This window comes from Gastrolobium bilobum, unplaced genomic scaffold (assembly GCF_033153095.1).
Source record: "Gastrolobium bilobum isolate Gb01-03AN ecotype WA unplaced genomic scaffold, APGP_CSIRO_Gbil_v1 utg561453, whole genome shotgun sequence".
Taxonomy (NCBI): Eukaryota; Viridiplantae; Streptophyta; class Magnoliopsida; order Fabales; family Fabaceae; genus Gastrolobium; species Gastrolobium bilobum.
The window spans coordinates 1-17,185 of NW_026895679.1; the positions used below are offsets into that span (position 1 = coordinate 1).

A 17,185-nucleotide genomic window follows, 5' to 3' on the forward strand; every position below is an offset into this window, starting at 1 on the left:
TACCTCCCGCTGGATTTTGGGTATATCTTAAAGACAAAAGTTTTGCGTTTATTTTTACTTTATTTTTCTTGTTGTTTTCTGTTTAACAACACTTGGTAAGTTGTTAGTACTTTCACTTTGCAACACAACATTTTGATTTAAAAAGAGCTTGTTTTTACTAACCTATTCTGCTAGTGCTAGTGGCCCCTCTGTTTTTTCTTTTTAGTTTACTATTCTTTAGGATCAGTGATTTGGTCTCAGACTGCATATAGATCTGGGGTTGTCTCGTCTGCGTTCATGGGATAATTAAAGTTTGTATCTTTCCTCCATTTTTCGTCGTGGAGTTTCACTTAGTAGTTGAAATGAAAAATGGAGCCAGAAAATCTGCTCCTACCTTTATGAGTTTCACCTGTATTATTCCATTTTGAAAAGCTTGGAGAGCAATGGGATTGCGTTGCCTATGAAGGGAAGAACCAAGGATGGGCCTGAGATGAAGCGCTTCTTGAAGAGGTATGAGATCTGTTCTAGTAGGGATAAAGTATTTTGGGATATACATTATTATAACACGGGCACACAAATATCACTCCATACTCTATCCCAAGTTTTCTTTTTTAGTTTTTGTTTTTTTTTTTTGGATTTGTAACTGGTCAATCATTATAATAATTTTTCTATTTTTCTACACTCTACACTCCTAGGATGTTCTATTTTTTTTTAATATTTACCGTTATAAAATTTGAATATTTGATTAGTATATGAGTTATTATGAGTTTCTATATGTATTAAATGTAAATTATATTATATATATTAAAAACATTATTTAATATCAAAACGTGTCCCAACTTGTCCAAATATGATATTTTTTAGAATTAACGTGTCGGTGTGTTGTGTTGTGTCCCGTGTCCGTGTCCGTGCATCATAGTATATATATATGTGTGTTAAATTTATTCATAAAGAATATTATTTACGGTAATATAATGATTTAAAATATGTCAAAATGAAAGTTCAAATTTAGGAGCCATTTTATTTTATATATGCATATGGAAAAAAAACTAAATTTTAGTGTGCTAATTTTATGATATTAATTTCCATTTCTGTAGCATGTGCTAATTTTATTAATTAATTAAGGATATTATTTACGTAACTTGTGACAAACTGAAAGTCCAAATTTAATCGATAAATTATTTATATGATATTATTATATTATATATTTTAAAAAAAAATTATTATACTTTTATATCTTACGATTCGATATGATTCACGATAAAAAAAATTGATCAAACGATACACAAAAACCCATAGAATAATTCCAAGATAACCCCTTACCCAGCATGCATGCTCTTACAGCATGCTTAAGCAATTTTTGGGATGTTGATTTCCCTTTGTATATAATCTACAATCCACAAATATAATAATAAAAATATAATAAATAAAAAAATATAAACTTTTGAATACTTTATTCATATTATGTTAATAAATATAAATTATATATATATATATATATATATATATATATATATATATATATATATTTGGTAACAAGAAAGGACTAAGCCCCAAACAATTAAAAGAACGAGAACAACAAAACAAAACTACGATCTAGTCCTCATTATCTCAAGATGAAAGTCCTAGGCCTGGAGACACTTGCTACATCAGCTTGCAAGAGCAAGCCAAGTTCCATCAATGATCGTTGGAAGGGCCAAACACCATCCAACTCTGATTGATCCAAAAGGTTAGCCAGCCAGTTCGCACAACAATTCCTTCCCGAAAAGCATGCACTAGAAGAATCTGCCAGTCTAGATCCAACCATTCCCGTATGCGAGTCAGCAAATGCAACTCACGAGCATCATCACTAGGCTTGGTGAGCAAGGAAATAATCGTTACCGCATCACATTCAACAATCAGTCTTCTCTATCCAGCATTTTAGACAAACTCCAAACCACTCAAGTTCCCCATAATTATGCTAATAGAGATGAACACAGCCCCACCCTAGGGCGTTGTTCACCTTTGGACGCGAATATTATTATGTTCTCTTCACTCCCGCATCGACCAAAACTTTTTAGGTGATCCGTGATCCGACCATGTTGCATGTGGAAATAAAATCTTTAATAAATATAAATATTGTTAATATTTTTTTTTTTTGTAAATAATATTGTTAATATTAATAGAAGAATATTCTTAACATTTATAAACATAATATCTCTATATGAAACATATATGTGCTAATTTAAAGGCATTGATTTTTATTTTTATATCATATATATGTGCTAATTTTATTAATTAAGGATATTATTCACGGTAACTTAATAATTTAAAATATGCGAAAGTGAAAGTTCAAATTTAGGAGATATTTTATTTTATATATACACATTTCAAAAAACTATATAAACTCTATAAATAATATTCTTAATTAATAAAGTTAACATATATATATATATATATATATATGTTACATTTATTCATTAAGATTATTATTTACGGTAATATAATGATTTAAAATACAACAAAATGAATGTTCAAATTTAGGAGTCATTTTTTTTTATATATACATATGGAGAAAAAAACTAAATTTTAGTGTGCTGATTTTATAATATTAATTTCCATTTTTATATCATGTGCTAATTTTATTAATTAATTAAGGATATTATTTACGTAACCTGTGACAAACTGAAAGTTCAAATTTAAGGGATATATTATTTTATATATACTAATGAAAAAAAACAAAGCTATATATGTTCAAGCCCAGCCTGACCATATGTGATGTATCTACTCACAACTTTGATCTGGTGATGCTAAAATAGTTAGAAGTATTAGAGCTAAATCTAAGCTCCAAAGTAAAGGACCATAGTCTCCACTTACATGAAGAAAGATGATTTTTATAATCAATCCCTAACCCCTCTTGTCACACAAGAAGCCTATCAGGAAGCATAGAATTATAAAATTAAGTTTCAGCACAGGGATGTGCTAAAGTGGAACAAGGAGTTAATTATGGAAATAGAAAAAGGTCAAAATTTGACCTGTGATCACTTGAACAAAGAAGCTACTATACCAAGTCAATCATCAGTTGAAAATTAGAAATATAGATTAATTTGTCAAACACTAAAAGAAACTATATTCCCTCACTAACCGAAAAGAGAACAAAAAACAAAACCAACAATTTGCATATAAAATTAAAAAAAAATCGAAGGAGTTTCTTTTTTGTGTGTGTATAAGGAGGGCACTAGCCCAGAAAAATAAATAAAAAAGGTCTAAGAAGGATTAGCCTTATGAAAGCTTAGCATTGCATCTTTATTTAGAAGGGAAACTAAACCCTAAAGGAAGAGTCTGGAAAATATGACGATTGCTAGCTTCTTATCTTTGAACCTAATTTAGCTAACCAATGAGCACATGAATTGACTGATTGCTCAATGAAAGAGTCTTGATCTTTTTCCTCCGTGCATCTTACGAGTAATGCACTAGTTTAAAATATGTTAAAATAGAAGTTTCAATATCAATTACAAATGAAATAAGCTAAGCTATATATTCTAATTTTATGATATTGATTTCCATTTCCGTGTCATCTATGTGTGCTCGTATAATCCTATAAGGGCATACACTCCTCCACTATCAACTCGTGCATTTTTAAATACCTAAACCCTAAACTTTTTCATAGAATCTATCTATATATATATATATAAAGGAGAGTTCAATGTTGGAAACTTTTGCCATGTGTCACTCCCTGCTTAATTCTGGGGTTTCTGTTCACTCTATATGGCACCTGCAAACTTTCCTTCTTTGGTAAGTTGGAAAAAGTTTTTTCTTTTAAAAATCGAAAATCAGTTTTTAAATTCGAAAAAATAAAAACAATTGTGGTGGCAGACAAGTCATTGAATGTCCCATTGGAATTGGTCATCTGATTTAATTGCTTTTTACATTGGAAATCTAAAATTTAAATTTTGAAATGGAATGACTCAGCTGTTTTAATTGCTCATCTAATCTAAAAATTCGAATTTTGAAATGGAATGACTCAGCTATTTTAATTGCTTATTGCACATTTGATTTAAAATTCGAATTTTGAAATGGTTTCAAATTTTGAATTTAAAATATGGATGGTGGGAAAAGATTTGGAGAGTTTTGGGTGGCATTCATTTTGTATAAATAGAGAAGTTGTGTTTCTTATTTTTTTAGCTTGCCTACGATTTCTTTCTTCATTTCTGTTTGTAGGGGTTGTTGTGTTGGTATTATTTTTTGTTTTCTTTGGCTTTATCCGATTCGTTTCATATTTTAATGGAAGGTCTTCTTCTGCAAACGTGCCAGGATTGAGGAAAGTGTTTGTTGATCTTTGCAATGCTATCTTCTTATAAACAAGACGTAAATAATCTTTACGATTCATTTTCTTTTTTTATACTAATTATATTTTTTTCATTTTGTAGGGCGGAAGTTTTCATCGTATTTCATTCTGTGTGGTTCTTGCCTACGTTTTTTTTCCTTCGTTCGTATGTGTAGCGGATGTTGTATGATTATTATTTTTGTTTACCTTATAAACAAGTTGCTATGATTTTGTGTTCTGTTTTTTGTATACTAATTCTCTTTTTTTCGTTTTGTAGGGCTGAAGGTTTCGTCGTATTTCATGCTGTGTGGTTCTTGCGTACATTTTTTTTTTCTTCGTTCATATGTGTAGCTAATGTTATATTATTATTATTTTTGTTTACTTTATAAACAAGTTGCTATGAATTAGTTTTCATTTTTTGTATACTAATTCCTTCTTTTTTTGTTTTGTAGGGCAGAAGGTTTCGTTGTATTTCATGTTGTGTGATTCTTGCCTACATTTTTTTTCTTCATTCATATGTGTAGCTAATGTTATATTATTATTATTATCGTTTATTTTACAAGGAAGTTGTTATGAATTAGTTTTCATTTTTTGTATACTAATTCTCTTTTATTCATTTTCCAGGGCTGAAGGTTTCATACTACTGTGATTAGTTATTTACGTAGTAAACGCCCTGAATGCTGCGTAATGCTTTTCTATGTTTTTTTTTGCTACCAGATACAAAAATTGAATGGTAATCAATGGAATAAATGTCAACGGGTGAAGAGTTTAAAATTTATCTGCATCGAGGGTCCTTCTTCTGCAAACGTGCTAGGATGGAAGAAAGGGTTTGTCGATCTTTGCAATACTACTGCAAAAGTTGCAAGGATTTTTTAAGGCTTGCTGGGGATATTTTTTGTATTCTGCGAGTTATGAATATATTTTCTTCGTGCTTGATAATTTAAGAACGTCTCTGATGACGATTTGGGATTATTATTTTTTGCTGTTGTTGAACTATATTTAGAAATTAATCGTTGAAGCTGTTCTTGAATATTTTTAATTTGTGTGATGTTATGCTGCAACTGTGTGGTCTTCAGTTATGGTGCATGATGTTTGAATTTGTTATAATGTAAATATTGGAATTTGTTGATGTTGTTGTAAAGTCATTTGATGTTTAACAATCATGTATTAGGCATTTTCGTTGATGTTTAATTAATATAAATATAAAGGCTGCACTTAAACGATGTAAGATAAGATAAAATTTCAATCGTTGTCCAGTATTTAACGCTCCGTGTTTCAGTTTATTCGTGATTTCAATATCAGAAGAAGGTAAAAGTTTTCAAGCTTTTTCAGTTTTTGTTGAAACTGAAAATAGAAATGATTTTTATTAAAATACAATTATTATGAATCTTGGGATTTTGATGCATGGGAAAGGATTTGGAAATAAAAAATTAAATAATAATTTCTTTTAAAAAACAAAATAAAAAATCAATGGAAAATTAAGTTAATCATTTATGGTGGCAGACAACTCGTTCAATGTCCCACTGATTTGTACATTGAAATTACTCAGCTCTTTTAAATGCTTTTTACATTGGAATTGTTCACTTTTTGAAATTCGAATTCTGAATTGATTTCAAATTTTGGATTTCAATTTTAAATTTCAAATTGTAATGGTGGGAAATGATTTGGAAATAAAAAATTAAATAGATAATAATTTATTTTAAAAATCGAAATAAAAAATCAATGAAAAATTAAGTTAATCATTTATGGTGGTAGACAACTCATTCAATGTCCCACTGATTTGTACATTAGAATTACTCAGCTCTTTTAAATGCTTTCTACATTGGAATTGCTCACTCTTTTGAAATTCGAATTCTGAATTGATTTCAAATTTTGGATTTCAATTTTAAATTTCAAATTGGAATGGTGGGAAAGGATTTGGAAATAAAAAATTAAATAAATAATATATTCTTTTAAAAAAATCAATGGAAAATTAATTTAATCATTTATGGTGGCAGACAACTCATTATATGTCCTATTGATTTGTACATTGGAATTACTCAGCTCCTTTAAATGCTTTCTACATTGGAATTGCTCACTCTTTTGAAATTCGAATTCTGAATTGATTTCAAATTTTGGATTTCAATTTTAAATTTCAAATTAGAATAGTGGGAAAGGATTTGGAAATAAAAAATTAAATAAATAATATTTTTTTAAAAAATCGAAATAAAAAATTATGGAAAATTAAGTTAATCATTTATGGAGGCAGACAACTCATTCAATGTCCCACTGATTTGTACATTTGAATTACTCAGCTCTTTTAAATGCTTTCTATATTGGAATCGCTCACTCTTTTGAAATTCAAATTCTAAATTGATTTCAAATTTTAGATTTCAATTTTAAATTTCAAAATGGAATGGTAGGAAAGGATTTGGAAATAAAAAATTAAATAAATAATATTTTCTTTTAAAAATTGAAATAAAAAATTATGGAAATTGAAAAAATAAAAAATTAAATAAATAATAATTTCTTTTAAAAATCAAAATAAAAAATAATGGAAAATTAAGTTAATCATTTATGGTAGTAGACAACTCATTCAATGTCCCAATGATTTGTACATTTGAATTACTCAGCTCTTTTAAATGCTTTCTGTATTGGAATCGCTCACTCTTTTGAAATTCAAATTCTGAATTGATTTAAAATTTTGGATTTCAATTCAAAATTTAAAATTGGAATGGTGGAAAAGGATTTGGAAATAAAAAAATTCAATAAATAATAATTTATTTTAAAAATCAAAATAAAAAATCAATTGAAAATTAAGTTAGTCATTTATTGTGGCAGACAACTCATTTAATGTCCCACTACTTTTTTGTTATTGTATATTATGAGTAAAAAAGACCTAAACTTTCTTTTGTTGTATATCCACTATTTTTTACATGGACAATTGTTAGCCCTATTAATGCTGAATAAAAAAACAAAACATTAAAAAAATTATAAAATAACAAAATTATTTATTTTGTAAAATAAATTTGAAATTTGGAAATAAATTAAGTGAAAAATTATGTGAACTTGATATGTGGGAAAAGAGTTCAGCATTTAATATTTATTCAGTGGAAAAAGATATATATAATAAATTTGAATTTAATATAAAATTATAGATTAAATAATAAAATATTTAAAATTATAAAAAAGCATATATAGTAGATAAAAATTATTTTAAATTTCAAATTTAAAAGAAAAAATAAGAAATGGCATAATTTATAATTTACTAAAAATAAATTAAAATTTTAACATAAAAATTTTAAAAATACATGTATAACCAATTAAAATAATATACATGTACTTTTTAAAAAAATATTTAACATAGAAATTTTAAATATACATGTATAACCAATTAAAAAAATATAAAAATCATAAATTAAAATAGAAAAAAATTATAAAAGAATATGTATAATTAACATTAAAACTTTTAAATTTTAAATTTAAATAAAAGATGACGTCTGAAAATTATTAAAATTTAAGAACTATAAAAATTAAAATTTTAATTTAGAATATAAGAAAGAAATTAAACTTTCATTTTTTTTATAAAACAAACTTTCATTTTTTTTATTGCAATAGTGTAATTAACACAAATACTTGCAAAAAATAATTATTTATATGAAATGCTGACAGTTAGTGGTGGAAAACTGGGCTCGGCCCGGAGGGCCGGCCTGCCAATATATTTTCATAATTCAATAAAAATTTTATCTTTCTTCTTTTATAATTAAATTACTAAATCTGATTTTTATTTTTATAAATATAAATTTGTGAAATTTCAAAGACTAACGACACTAATCCTTGCAAAAAAAAAATTGCAAGTATAAAATGCTGATAGTTAGAGGTGAAAAACTGGGCTCGGCCCGGAGGGCTGGCCTGCTAATATATTTTTATAATTCAACTAAAATTTTATCCTTCTTCTTTTATAATTAAATTTCTAAATCTGATTTCAATTTTTGTAAATATAAATTTGTGAAATTTCAAAGACTAACGATTCAAATCCTCGCAAAAAAAATTATTTATTATTATTTTATAAATCTTATTGTAGTAAATGAAAGTTCATCTCCGGGATAAAATATAAAAACCTAGACGCAACTATAAAAATCATTTTTTATGGATAAATATAAAAACTTATTACATGCTGATAGTTAGAGGTGACAAACTGGACTCGGCCCGGATGGTCGACCCACAAACACATTTTTATAATTAAATTAAAATTTCATCCTTTTTCTTTTATAATTAAATTTGTAAATCTGATTTTAATTTTTGTAAATACAAATTTGTAGAACTCCAAATACTAACGACACAAATCCTTGCAAAAAATAATTACGTGGGCTGGTAGATTAATTTTATAACCAACCTACGTATTTCCAAAAATAAAAATAAATTTCTTTCTTTGCTATCCAAAAAAATAAAAAATAAAAATAAAATAACCATCCTGTTAAATGTAACAGGTTAAACAAGGTAATTCCACCGGTCAAACCCGTCTTCTCATCCCTATTTGCATGATATATAAATGAAAAAAATGTGTGTCATTTTAAATAACATACCTTATATCCTTTCACTCTCATAAAGATGTGAAATCTGCACCTTTAAAACTTTTTCCACTTATTTTTCCTCTCATAATTTATCTCTTTTTCTCACTTAAAATGATATAACTATATGTCCGTCAAAATAATACACATTTCCCCATGTATAAATACAATACCCCATAAGCATTTTGTTGAATAGTTTCTTGCAATGTTATAAAAATCGGACCGACCCGACCGGGTCGACCCGAAAACCGGTGAACCGGTCATGTAATGAATCCGATTTTCATATTGGACCGGCCATATTACAGAACCGATGTGATCCGGTGCAAGCCGGCCGATTTTCATAAAAACCGATGACCCGGTCGGTTCAACCGGTGACCCTACCCGGTCTATAAAAAAATCTATTTTCATAAATTAATGTCTTTTTTTTTACTCTCAAGCACAAATGATTTGTTTTCTTTTGAAATGTTTGAGTAATTTGTAGCTTATTAACTTGCATAAATTATGTACCTACAACACTAATATTATCTTGATTATGCAATATGTAGGGAATTTTGATTTGATTTATAGTTAGAGATGTCGTTTAATGAACCTGAAACACTAGTATCACAAATATTATATGTTTGATTGATCTTTTATTAGACAATGATTTGTAATTTATTATTTTCATATTAAAATATTTGAAATTGGTATTTTTTTACAAGTATTTAAGTATATTTGTAGTTTTTTTAATATAAATTGTAGATTCACATATACTTATTAGGTCATGCGGTTGAATCAGTGACCCACTGAGTAACCCAGTACCTCGACTGGGTCAATAATCGAGCCGAGTTTAATAACATTGGTTTCTCGCACTTCCCCCCATTTCATATCAATGCTGATGCGATAAGACCAATGTTAAGAAACCCGGACCGACCCGGCCGGGTCGACCCGGGAACCGGTAAACGGGTCATGTAACCGGTCCGGTTGAAGCAACGGACCGGTCATGCATCAGAACCGGTGTGACCCGGTCCAACCCGACCGATTTTTATGAAAATCGGTGACCCGATCGGTTAACCGGTGACCCGGCCCGGTACAAAAAAAAATCCAATTTTTTTTTCAAAAAAAAATCATAATGGACATATTTGAATATTTTTTTGTTTATTGACTTACATAAGTTATGTACCTACAACAATAATATTATCTCAATTATACACTATGCGAAAAAGTTTGATTTGATTTATAGTTAAAGATGTCGTTTTCTGAACCTAAAGCCCCTTATCACGATTATTATATTTTTGTTTGATCTTTTATTGGATAATAATATGTGATTTATTATTTTTTATATTAAAATATTTGAAATTTTTATCTTTTTTTTTAGATATTTGAGTATATTTATAATTTTTTAATATAAATTATAAAATTGCATATAGTTACCGTGTCATGCGGTTGAATCAGTGACCCAGTGCCTCGACCGGGTCAATGACCGGACCGGTTTTAATAACATTGGATAAGACTACTCAATTACTTCTCACCATTTTTTTAATTAAATATCAAATTTATTTAATCATTTCATTAACTATTTAACTATGGGAAAAATGTGTGTCATTTTAAAGGATGTAAAGTTGTGTCATTTTAAGAGAGAGAAAGAGAGATAAAGGAGGAGAGAGAATTGACAAACAAAAATAAAGGTGTGGGTTCCACCTCTTTGTGAGAGTGAAATGATATAAGTTGTGTCATTTAAAAGGATAAACACTTTTCCCTTTAACTATCTATGTTTAATCACAACTTTTACCATAAAATCCTTAGTTATAAGTAAACGATTCATTAAATAAATTTAATATTTGTTGAGGAGAACTAAATATGGAATGTGTGTTATGAAAATCGTGGTCATACATAATTGGGCTTTATAAAAGTTATGTTGTAGGAAAAATGATTCTGTTATGTTATAGAGATTCGTTTTTCGTACCGTAGTTTTTTGTTTATTGCTTCAAAAAATGTGGACTCACAAAATGTTGTGTGTGTAAAAAAAAATTTGTGGTCATGTTACATGATAAATGCAAACCCCTGCAATTACGTAGAAATAACTTATCATCTTTGTAGTCTTATCATTTGATAGTATTGCCATCGAATTAATTGAGTAATTTATGAACTGAGTGATAAAATTTCAAATAAAAGTGTACATACTACCTAGTATTAAAAAGAAAAAGACAATTTGGTCACAGCTTACTATTAAATAAGTTTGAACTATGGATAATAAATATTTAAGTTGAAAGCATTCAAAATTTGTTTTTTCCTCCCCTCCACTATTGTATTAAGTTAAGGACATTACGGAGTGTTTGGGAGGGGAAAAATTTTTGTGTCTGGAAATTACAATTATCAGAAATATGTTGTGAAAATGAGTTTTTCAGAAATATTATTGGTAAGCCAAAATATTCTCAAGAATATCAGCTCAAGTTTACTGAATATATATTTGATTGATTGTCAAATATTATTGGGAATATGGGTGATTTTACAAAAATAACCTCAATGCATTTACTCCAAACCATCGCATTCCTTGTTCTGCCTTTCAAACTTCAGCCATTGTTTCCCTCTCTGCTTTATGTTGCCTTGCTAACATTTGAGCAAGTGATGCGCGCAAGTATACGCGACAACAAGTAATATAGGGCTGTTATAAGTCCCAGTTATCATTCCCACAAGGATCGTTGGCGTTTTGAAATGACTAAAATTTGTAATTGCTTAAAACTGAGTTACTATTTGAAAATAGAAGAAATAAAATTGTAAAGTAAAAAATAATCTAGAATGGACCTAAAACACTACTGTTCACTTTTCTTTTAAAATATTCATAATTACTTTCCTAAGTTATAAAATAAGAATGAAGCAACTCAAATGACAGATGTGACAAAAATTTTGAAAACAAAATAGAGATGAAAATATGAAATAACAAAGGAAATTGGAAAATCTGAATTGATAAAGAGGTTTAAAAAGGTGGGTTGAGTTCTGGCTCTCCTTCCCCACAGTGCTTGAAAAATAATTTGATTAACAAAAAGCTCATCCTAAGATTCTCAGTTAACAGAACTGTATTGTTAATTTTAATCTCTTAAAAATTGTTTTATCCCAAAGTTGCCCACTTCCATATCTCTATGCCAAGTGGGATTAGGACTCTTGAGACTCAGGTCCAATATTACATGAGGACTCATTCATTTCTGAATTGAGATCCCTTAGATGATTTCTCATCTAAGTCCATGGTTCTAATGCAGAATCCAGAATTAGTTGTTTCTCAACAACTAAATCCTAACCAAACCTCTGACATTCGGCCAAAATGCAGATAATTTTAAACATAAAAAAAAACATTAAACAACTGAGATATAAAAATTAAAACCAGAAAATCAAATATTTAACAAGCACTGAGGTTTGGGTATCACCTAAACCCAACCTCTAAAAAGTTAGCCACTATCCATATGGATGAAGCTTACAAACAGTAACAGAGAACTACAGAATTCACAAAATAAAAATTCTAAAAACTAAATTACAGCACTGGCCTAACAACCGGCAATCTCAGTGCTGTAAAGACATACATCAAGTTCATCAAATGAACCAAAATCTCATTACAAAACAGAACTTAAAATAAAATAAAAATTGTTCAGAAAACAAAAACTAAGAAACGGTAAATCAGAATCAGGAAAGGGAAAAAGAGACTGTTTTGACTCACTCCTCTTTCCCTTTTTATAGGGTTCCTTTCCTTCTTTGCGCGATTTTCCTCTCCAGCTCAGCAGGTGTTACGCGCTTCTCGCGCGTTACACACCCGTGGTCCCCAACCGCTCCAAACTTGCATCAGATATTCCAAATGCAATTTCGCTCCGCACTCGTAACAGCATCCACATCACTATTCTGTTGGTGTATGGCTTCTAGAACAATGGCTAAAGCAAGCTGTATGGTCACAGATGGTTACAATAATCACACTTGGACTTTGATTTGAGTGGCTGGTGGTTTGTGTGGGTCTTTCAGAAAAATGTTTCACGGCTTAGAGGAAGAGAGATTAGGAAATATGATGAGGGTGGGTTTGGTGTGCGGCTGTGGTTAGGTAGCGTAGTGGGTTAGAGAGAGAGGAGATTAGGGTTTTCTTTCTGATCCCATCAGCTTCCCTTTTCTTTAACTTGGGCCTTCCACAAAAGATCCAGCCCAATTCCTCCTCTTATCTTCTTCTCTTCCTTTCCCTTTTTCTCTGGGCTTTAGTATTTTAGGTCTGGCTCATCACTTTCTTTTTGCTTTTCCTTTTTCTGATGAATGTTAACACAATGGGCCTGTAAAATAACAAGTTTAAGCCCATTAGAATTTAAGCCCAACATAAATTTTTGGGGTATTTTAATCACAAACATCATTCATTTCTCACCAATTACACTCTAAACCATATGTTCTAAGTCTCATTAAAGAGACTTATCACACCCCCAAACTTACATTGTTACTTGTCCTCAAGTAACAGAAAAAATTAGAACATGGATTTAGTAAATTAACAATTCTTCTCAACCAGGAAACTAATTTCAGCACAATTCAGAAATACTCAAACCAATCAGCGCTTCAAATTTTCACAAAGAACATGGAACAGATGGATGTATTTAATCAGCAATCAGTCAATCACAAACTAGGCAGCTTAGTGATCCTTTATAAAATTACTCAGCAGGCAGTGTGCAAAATTCAAATGCATGAATGTCTCAATGACTGTAAAATAATGACAAAGGAGATCTTGAATTTTTTATTTCTTAACACAACATGCAGAATTTTTTAACAATGCAACAGAGATGGCAACTTTTCAATTCCTCACTCAATAAAACAAATATTCACTCCATGCTCAAGGATTCTGTTTCTCTCAATCCAACACTGGAAAAAGATGTAACATAGGCTTGCTAAGATGCTCTTGTCTCTAAAGTGATACACAGACCTAAGCTCAATCAAAGGGACTTGAATAGGTTGTAACTTGGCTAAGGTGAAGGTGGAAAATTTGTGGGGGGTTGGCTAACTTAGCTATGATGGAAAGGAAACACAATTATGAAGCATAATCAACTAATTCAGTGGCTGCTACTTTGACTGCTATTTTTCTCTTTTTGAAAATCTCTTCTTCTTTTTTATTTTTTTATTTTTATTTATGAAATCAAACTTTTCATTTTATTAGCAGTCTCTTACTTTCTATTCCTTCTCTTTTATTTTTTTCTTTTTTTTTATTTTTTTTATTTTTTTTTAACAACCAACAAAATAAAAATAACAAAAAATCTTGCTTCTTTTTCTGTTTCCATCATAACTAAGAGGTGTGGTAGATTGTGGGATAAGATAAAATGTGGGTATGTGAAAAGAAAAGGTCAAAGGCTCAAAATGGGTTTTCAATGGATGATGATCTATGGATGGCTTTTTGGTTTGAAAATGGTTAAACAAAACAACAAATTGCCCTCATCATTTTAAAATTAAGCAAGTGCAACAATTCATCAACTGAGCATCAAAGCAAGTTCTGTCTCACTAACCCAGTGGAGACCTCTCATAAAAAATGTTGACTGTGTAGGCTCAATGACTCACTGTGTTGGGTCTAGTCACCATCTCTAGTGTCTATTGTTAAAACACTCAAGCTGCATTAATCAACTAAATTTCTCAACCTCTCACTGCCTTTTACCCATCAATCATTTAAAACACTCATATCACTCTTCATCCACACACCTGCCCTGAGTTCTTTCCTTTATTCAAATTCTCAGCTGCTTAGTTGTGATACTGATCACTCATTGCTAAACATCACACTCCTCAAATCCATTCACATATCCAAAATTTCCTTTCACCAAAACAGCAAATATATACAAAACAGTTCAAAACAGCACAAAATCTCCTCCTAACTCAAAACAACCAAACCAACAGAAAACTTCATACAACTCTAAAAACAACAAATCCAATCAAAACAGCAACTGAAACATAGGAAATTAATTCAAACTAAAAAAAATTTCTAAAGAGCAAACATGGTTTGTGGTGCATCAACAAAATACTCTCCCCCAAACTTAATTTCAACAGTGTCCTCACTGTTGTGCCTCAAACAAGTTACACAAATGAAAATTTTACAAGTAGGATCAGTGTAACCTGAGGCCAGAAGAAGTTCTGGCCTATTTCTCCTGATAATCTGAGTCCCCTGACTCAGATTTATCCACATCTTCAGATTCTGATTCAGAAGATTGCATTTCTTCTTCTTCATTGTCACTCACTTCCTCTATGGCAGCTTTTGTTCTTGGCCTTCCCCTCTTCCTTGAGCTAAATGGGTGGCCATGTTCCTTTGTAGGTAGAGGAGTTGTCTCTTGCCTTGTAGGTTGGGGAGAAGGAGGATTGCCAGCAGCTTTTGCCATGACTTCTTTTACCTGTGGATCAACAAATACTGAAGAAGGTGGCCATGTTAAATCATCAGGAAATGAAGGTAAACCAGGAAAATTTGCAAAGGTATTTTTCAAAAAATCATTCAAGACTCTGTCCCTCCCTACAATGTAATCATGAAATCTGGCTCTATTATACATAAAAGTGTAAAATTGATCATATGTTTTCTCAAACAGCAAGTCCATTTTTTTGTTATGATCTTGCATTTGCATGAGCACTTTATGTATGTGAACCAGATTATTATGTAACCCGCCTGGGAAAGGCTGGTCTTCAGTGGGAGGGACCATAGTCTCCAAGTGATTTGCAATATTTTCAGCCCTCTGTTGCTGAGAACTTGCAACATCAGGGACAAATTTCCCTTTCTTTTCTGGGGGAGAATATTGAGTCTTCTCCTCTTCAACTACCCCCTTCAACTTTTCTTTTCCTTCTATTTCCAACTTTTCTTTCTCAACAGAGGGTGCAGCAATGCCCTTTTTTAATTTAGTAATGATTCGCAGAGTTATAGCCTCACTAACTTTAAAGAACACATCAGCTTGGTTTGCTGTGACACCCTTTTTCTTGCATAATTGTGATATGAAGCTAGGGAACCGTAGCTTGCCTTTCCTACCCCCAGCACAAGCTCCAATTCCTCTAAAAACTAATTTGGCAGCATCTACTGGTTTCCCAACCAATAAACACCACAACAACACAGCTCTATCCTTAGTCACTAAATTTACATGAGTGGTAGGGAGCAATCTGGCTCTAATGAAATGGTACCACGTTTGAGCTTTTTCATTTAGAAAGTGTTTTTGCAGAGTATAGTTCTTTTCCTTTATCTCCCATTCAGCCCCAGGGACTGCTATGACCTCTAATATTGCTGCCATGAAAGCAGGATCATGCTTCTTGACATGCTTGGCAAACTCATCTTTAGAGGCCTTAGGTAGGGAAAAGAATTCCCTAATAACCTTGGGTTCAAAGGAAACTTTAATGCCCCTGACACTAACCTCAGTTTGACTGTCATTCAAAATTTCTGCATAAAATTCTCTTACCACATTGACATTAGCCGCATCCTTAGGATGCAGGTAAAACTGTTCCCAATGTTGAGTTTTTACTACTTCATGCACATATTCAGGATAAGAGGCATTTTCCTCAAATCCCTTGTCAGGGGTAGGGTCCCTAGCAAGCATAGTCTTTTCAAACCTTTCTATTGCTTTTTCACATATGAAGGAGGAGAGGGAAAAACTCTCAGGATCAGGTGTGTGAGGTGTAAGCTTTGGACTGTGAGGTCCTCCACTACGCAAGATATGTTTTCTAACCATGATGCCTAAAAAAAAATATTAAAACAGCAAATTGAAATTACCAAAAACAGAAAAATAGCAAAAATAAAACTGAGTTGATACTCAGACCACTCCCCCAAACTTTATACTGAATTTACAAAACACAACAGTAACAAAGCTTAATTTCTGATTAGAGTCTCAAGCTAGACTCTTCACTGTTCGTTTGTGTTTAAATGGTGGGAGGGTCAGCAAGAGATATTGAGATTTGAGCTTTCTCAATTCCCTCCCCCAAATAATTTTTAAGCCTTTGACCATTGACAGTGAACTTGGTCCCATCTTTCTCATTTAAAATGTCCACTGCACCATGTAAATGGACTTTTGTTACCTTAAATGGACCAGACCACCTAGACTTTAACTTTCCCGGGAAGAATTTTAGCCTAGAATTAAAGAGCAGGACCTGTTGTCCCTCAAAAAACTGCCTATCTGAAATTTGCTTATCATGCCATCTCTTCATTTGTTCTTTATACAGCTTGGCATTTTCATAAGCATTTAATCTAAATTCATCCATTTCATTCAGTTGGAGAATTCTCTTTTCTCCTGAGGCAGTGGCATCAACATTCAATTGAGTAGTAGCCCAGTATCTAAGGGTAAATGACAATTTTTACCAAAAATCAATTTGTAAGGTGAGCAACCTAAAGGTGTTCTATAGGCTGTCCTATAAG

At 30.9% G+C, this 17,185-nt stretch overlaps 1 protein-coding gene across 1 annotated transcript; it reads right to left on the reverse strand.

The window, feature by feature from the left end:
* Positions 1 to 16,692: 16,692 nt before the first annotated feature.
* LOC133289272 (uncharacterized) lies at positions 16,693 to 17,104 on the reverse strand (the record flags this gene model as incomplete). Its single annotated transcript, XM_061487172.1, has 1 exon — positions 16,693 to 17,104. A coding segment is annotated over one exon (412 nt), but the record flags the coding sequence as incomplete, so codon positions are not given.
* Between the last annotated feature and the right edge of the window lie 81 nt (positions 17,105 to 17,185).